This window comes from Lolium rigidum, chromosome 2 (assembly GCF_022539505.1).
Source record: "Lolium rigidum isolate FL_2022 chromosome 2, APGP_CSIRO_Lrig_0.1, whole genome shotgun sequence".
Taxonomy (NCBI): Eukaryota; Viridiplantae; Streptophyta; class Magnoliopsida; order Poales; family Poaceae; genus Lolium; species Lolium rigidum.
Window position 1 is genome coordinate 206,982,951 of NC_061509.1, and position 6,297 is coordinate 206,989,247.

Below are 6,297 nucleotides of genomic sequence, written 5' to 3' on the forward strand. Positions count from 1 at the left end.
ACGCGTACTACCTGGACCTCGACGGGGGCCTCGACCAGTGCTTGCACTACCTGACGCTCTTCGACTTCCGGGGCGGCAAGGCCGAGCTCGAGCTCCTCATGGCGATCATGGACAGCACCCGTGCACTGTGGACCGTCAACCTAGCCTACAGCTCCCGTCGCATGGGGCCGCAGCTCTGGCACGCCACCCAGGAGGCGCTCGCTGGGCTGAAGCTGTTCACGATCGTGAGCAACAACCATACCCTCCGGAACCCGCTGCTCGTCGTCACATCCATGTACACCAGACAAACCGCAGGATACGGATGGTGCAGATCACATCTCTTCTGATTCCGTCTCTGGAGCTAAGGTTTGCATGGTTCATTCATTCATTGGCTTCTATCCTGACTTCCTCGGAACCCTCTGAATCACGCTGCTGTGATTTGGGAGTACACTACAGTAATTGGTACTATGTAGTATGCTGGAGAACAGTGGTCAGGTTAATGTTGAGGTTCTACTATCTGATTTGTGCTTACTTGTTGATCTTCTAGATGCCTTCACTGGTTAAGGCATTGTCTTTTTTGTTGCATGTTTGAAACTGGCATGTTCTGCTTGCATGCTTATTGCTTCTTAATCTGCTTCTGGCCGGTTTGTCCATCTCTTCTCCCTAGAATTTTGGGAACAACAAATTAGACATGTCTGGTCGGACTCCTAGATGGCGTTGAAGATTCGTGGGGTATGTTCTAAAGATTCCGAGATGGACTGTTGGCCTGATTCCATGTTGGAGTAACAGTCTTGATTGAGGTGAATGTCATAATTAAGCTATAATTGTGAATACAGTGATATGCTCGGTATGTAGCACACTGAAGAAGGGCTATCTGTTTAATAGGAGGTGTAGTATCTTATTTGTGGTTTCTTGTTGATCAGTTAATTATCTTCACTGGTCATGTCATTGTGATTTTTGTTTCTTTGAAACTGGTTTTGGTTAAACAGAAGCACCTGAAAGTTGATTTTATTCTCTGGAGGAAAGGTTTGATTGATTGATTGGGTTCTATCCTTCCTCAGTTGAGTTCCTTGTTTTCCCTGAATCACCCCCCTCTGATTTAGGAACACAGTCAGTGATGAGCTTGGCACCATGTAGTACTAGTTCTGAAAAACAGTGGTCCGGTTAACCAGGAGGTTTAGTATGTGACTTGTGCTTACTTGTTCATATTTTTATCCGCCTTCACTGGTTAAGGCGCTCTTTCTTTGCTGCATCATTGAATCTGGTTGTGGTTAAGATGATGCGATAGTCGATAAGCAGCAACTTGAAGTAATGATGGGACCATACCAACAAATGGTCAGTAGAGTTTGTTCTAAGTTTTCTTTGCATGCTAATTGTTTCTTAATCTTCCTGGTATACGGTACCCTCAAAGCAGAAATTCGACTCTGGCCGGTTTGTCCATCTGCCCTCAATAGAATTCTTTGAAACTTTTGAACATGTCTTTTGACTGTAGATTATTGGGGTCGTACTAACGTCTTCTGTTCAAAGATCCTGAGATGAACTGTTGGTCTGTTTACATGTAGGAATACTGGTCTTGACTCTTGACTGAGGCGAATACAATGATGTGCTTGGTATATAGCATAGTGAAGAATAGTGATCCGTTTAATTTGGAGGTTTAGTGTCTCATTTTCTGATTGCTTGGTTATGTAGTTGTGATTTTACACTTGTCTCTTCATTGCATTTCTGAAGCAGGTTGCGGTTAAGCAGTTGTCGATAAACAACACCTGAAAGTGACGATGATGGTACGAGACTATATCAAGAATGGATAGTGGAGTCTGTTTTATGTTTCGCTACCATGCTTATTGTTTCTTAATATGTATCCTCAAAGCTGAGATTGCACTCTGGCCAGTTCATCCATCTGTCCTTGGTAGAATGTATTCGACATGTATTTTAGCTGAATACATTGTGGTTGATTGATCTCTAGCTGCTGTTGAAGATTACTGAACTCATAGTAACTATTCCCTGTTAAAAAAACCTTGAATTGAAATGTTGGGCAGTTCACCTCTAGGAAGTGATATCGATTGAGTTAAATGTTATGATCGAGTATGGATATATATAATCTAGGTTCAGTTAGTCCCGTCTTACTAAGTTAGTCGTGGCAATTGATTGTTTGGGTTCTATATCCTTCCTCGGTTTTCTCAATCAGGCTGTTGTCATTTGGAAATACAGTGATGTTCATGGTACTGCGTAGTAGTAGTATCCTGAAGAACAGGGATCTTGTGCTTGCTTCTTGACCGTTTAGCTGGTTATTAAGGCACTCTCTCTGCTGTGTCATTGAATATGGTTTCGCCTAAGACGTTGCAATTGTCGATCAGCGGTAGCTTGAAGTGATGATGAGACTATATCAAGAATGGTCAGTAGAGTTTGCTCTATGATTCTTTGCATGCTACTCCCTAATTGCTTCTCAATCTGCCTACCTCAAGGAAGAAATGGGTGTCCTAGCCGGTTCCTCCATATAGTTTTTCGGTAGAATTTTACAAAACTTTTGAACATTCTTCTGACTGAAGATTATTGGGGTCATACTAACATGTCCTGTTCAAAGATACTGAGATGACGGTCGTGGGATCTGAGCTCTCCATTTTTTGAGCCGATGGCAACTTTACTATTTTTCCAAAAGTAGAAAAGACAAAGTTGTCTGGCCGAGAACTGCTTCATCGGTCCATCGTGCGGGTGGCAGCAAAGAAGGATGCGCGCCATACATTTTCTTTTCTTCTTTAAGAGCATCTCCACCGGTGCCCCCCAAACAGGCGTCGGCACAACCGTGTGGGGGGCGCCGGCACATCATCCACTATTTGGGGATGTTCTTCCCACACCGGCACCTCCCATACGGTGGCAGGTTGGCATCTTTTGAGTAGAAACTTGGTGCCGGCGCCCCCGATCGAAGCCCTTTGCATAGGGACTCTTTTGGGAGTGCCGACGCTTTTATGGGGCTCTAGAACATGCCGCCGTTTTTTAAGAAGCGCTAGTGTGAGTGCTTTCTCTCACTAGGATCCCAATAGAGCTATTGGGAGCTCTATTGGGAGCACCGGTGGAGATGCTGTAAGCAACTATACTTGATAGGCAAAAAAGCTCCCTTCCGTAACCCCTCCCTCCCGCGGCGTGCCCCAGGCGCCGCCGGGGGGGAGGGGGGCAGATCCCGTCACCCAACTCCACCCTCCTTGGCCAGCCTCCCCTTCCCGCTACCTTCGGTGTCGGTCGCGGTGGCGGCGGCCCCTGGTGCCTAATGGTGCTAGGGGTGAAGGCTGCGGCGTTTCTCTTCGAAGGGGCTGCTGGGGCGGCGTCTACAGAGGAGATCGTGGGCGATGGTCGGGACGGAGGTCCCGGCCAGGTGGCGGCGGCAGCTACCTCGGCTTCGGCGGGCGGTGGAGGAAGGCTGCGGGTCTAGTCTCCCCTCTTAGTCCCGTCGCCGTGAGGCGGCGCAGTGGGGTTTGGGGAGATTCGGCTGTTTCTCCGGCTGGTCCTCCCCTGGCTGAGCAACGACGAGGAGGTGAAGGCGATCCGCCGATGCGGCGCGCGGCAGGGATCTGGCCGCAAGGCCACGATCTGGTCTTTGGACCAAGATCTTGGCCACTGGGGCTCAGCCATGACGTGTTGCGGTGATCTGGTGGTGGCTTGACCACGCTAGTGGTTCTGTAGCGGCGCTCTGGGCTATCATTTCCTCTAGGAGCTCGGCTTGAATAAGGGTGGTGGTCCTAAGATTTCATCTCGCGCCAAGTGAAGATCGGTCGGAAGCTTCTTCCCACCGGGCTGGCTAGATTGTCGTGTTCCGGAAGGCCCTGCCGGCGAAATTCATTGTGCAATCAATGCTTGAAGATTGCTGGATTGGGTGTTTTTGGTCGTGCGCACCTATGTTTTTATCTGACCGTTTGGTTTCAGAGGGAGCGCTTCGAAGCTCTGCTGACTGTTAATACCATGGAGCTTGTTTTCTTTCCATGGTGCTGGTGGAGAAGATCATGAAAGCCGAGATCGGTGGAAGAGCAATGGTGATCGGACCTTGGTGGTGAGGTGGAATTGGCTTGGTGCTTCGTGACTTCAAACATCGACTTGTATGTAGTGGCGACTGCACAAGAGAAGTTCAGAGTTCTATCTTTCAGGATGAAAATCCAAGGTCTAGCCTTAATTGGTTGTGCCTGGCAATGTTCTTGTTAAAGACATTGTTTTGAGAGTGAGGACTTTCTTCAGGGTGAAACCTAAGATCTATGATCGGGCGATGACAATGTTTATGCAATGTTTTCTTCTTAGAGGCGTCGTTTATGGAGAAGCTCATCTTCTGGTGTTGTCTTGTGGTGTCAGTGTTGCTGTTTTAAGTTTTTATCTCTGTAGCGGGACTTTTCTTTTTTTGTTATTCTTCTCTTTCTTTTTTTGCTATGTGCATCTTTTATGCCACTAGGCCATGATGTTGTTGCAGAGGCTAGGTGTAATTAGTATCTCCGTGATATTAATATATGTTTTTTATCAAAAAAACAACTATACTTGTGGATATTTTATCTAAACAAATAATCTTATGATTGTGTACATTTTTATTTTGTACATAGATCACCAAGAGCAATCGCGTACAGATGGGAGAAATCAGTTTCTTTCCCGAGAGGTTGATGTAAATCACCGACTTAAACATAAGAAAATCGTGACGGACTTAGGCGTAGAGGAACTCCCATATGCCGGCCATGTGATATGAGGAGACGCTAAATGTTAAACATAAGAAAGTTGTGTACATTTATTCATTATCTCGCAAAGCATGCTCAGCAAAGTACACATACTATTTGTATCTTATTGAACTTTTGGCTAGCTCTTATAATGTTAACCATCATGGGATGAGAAGAACTGCTGCAGCTTGGACGACATCTCCGGGAAGACCCGAGTCGGGCGGTGATCCTTGTTGAGGCAAACTGCGGTGGCCGTCACTTCCAAAACGAGCTGCCATTAGAAGAGAGGGATGTATCAATCGATACTCTAAGCAACGGCACACTCACGCTAAGAACACACGTATGCAGATATTACCTCGCGATCCGGCAGCGTTTCGATGAATTGCTCGAAGCGTATCCTCGCGCCCTTGATTTGTAGAACCCTCACCCCGACCACAAACTTTGCACCGCGCTGAAAATAGATGCAGATGTAGTGAGCGCGCGTGACGATGATTACTAAACCTCGAGAGAAATTCCAGCCGTTTAGAGACTTGTGACGCTGCATAGCTATATATGCGCATTAGCCTTACCCTTAGAGGCGTGCGGTACTTGAGGTTCAGCTCCGACAGCGCCATAGCGTTGCCGGCGCATACCACGGAGGCCGAGCTGATGCCAAGACCCGTAAGCAGCTGCTCTCGAGCTGCAAGAGAAGTTTTACAGATCGAAGATATGGATCAAAGAAGAAAATAAAGAATAAGTCGAGCTAGCTCTGAAGAGCAACAGAGATATCGAGGGAGCGTTGGGGCGCATGAAAGCTAGGCCTGACCATTGTCAATGTAGACAGGGTAGATGACGTGATTCACGACCCCGTACTGGTCAAGCTCGCTCTCGCGGACGCTCATCTCCAGCTCGAAGAATTTGTCCGTCCTAATTGAGCTGCATCCCAAAACAAACATATGTAGCAAGTGATAAGAGATTGGACGTGTTACATCGATCGACGGATTCAAGAAAGGGTTGAACTGGAAGGAACCTTAGTTTTGTATCCTGGTTGCTGGAGATGGCTTGAAGGGATCGCGCGGTAGAGGCGGCGTCGGCGGACAGGGTCGTCGCATAGCAGCGGGACCGATGTGAGTGACCGGAGAGCATGGAGAGGTTGCTGGAGCAAGAAGAAGCTCTAGCCCGAGCATGGATCAGGGAAGGTGGTGGGTGGTTGCTCTTCGGAGCGAGATGGGTAGCAGCTGGTTGCTTCACGCACGGTAAATGAGGATGCATGGTGGTCATCTCTACTGGAGTACTGGAGATATGCTCATATGCAGGCATGCCCGTTCTATATATATTGAGCAGGAGCGTGCGTGTCGCCCTCCACCAAGCTTCTTCACTTCCTTCCATGTGTTCATTGAACGGCGTTGCCATTGACTCGAGGCAGCGAAACTGTCGCGAACCGGCTGTTCCGCCACAACTCCGTGGGCGGGCCTGTAATAGAAAATCTCGCGCGTGGGCCGTGAGTCCAAAACGCGCGGCACGGCCTGCCAGAGAAGGACCGAGATCAAAATCGCAGTCGGTTGGCGTCAGCAGTGCTCGCAGGATTAAAAGTGGCGTGCTCCTTCAACGATGCTCGCGGCTGGTTAACGAACCGCGCGCGATGAATCAAAATATC

At 48.0% G+C, this 6,297-nt stretch overlaps 1 protein-coding gene across 1 annotated transcript; it reads right to left on the reverse strand.

Annotated features, from left to right (window-relative positions):
- Positions 1-4,815: 4,815 nt before the first annotated feature.
- LOC124690502 (acyl-acyl carrier protein thioesterase TE3, chloroplastic-like) lies at positions 4,816-5,960 on the reverse strand. Its single transcript, XM_047223882.1, has 5 exons — positions 5,671-5,960; positions 5,467-5,567; positions 5,231-5,340; positions 5,017-5,112; positions 4,816-4,932 (listed from the first exon to the last, which is right to left on the reverse strand). Exons 1-5 carry the CDS (start codon positions 5,958-5,960, stop codon positions 4,816-4,818), a joined length of 714 nt encoding a protein of 237 aa, XP_047079838.1.
- Between the last annotated feature and the right edge of the window lie 337 nt (positions 5,961-6,297).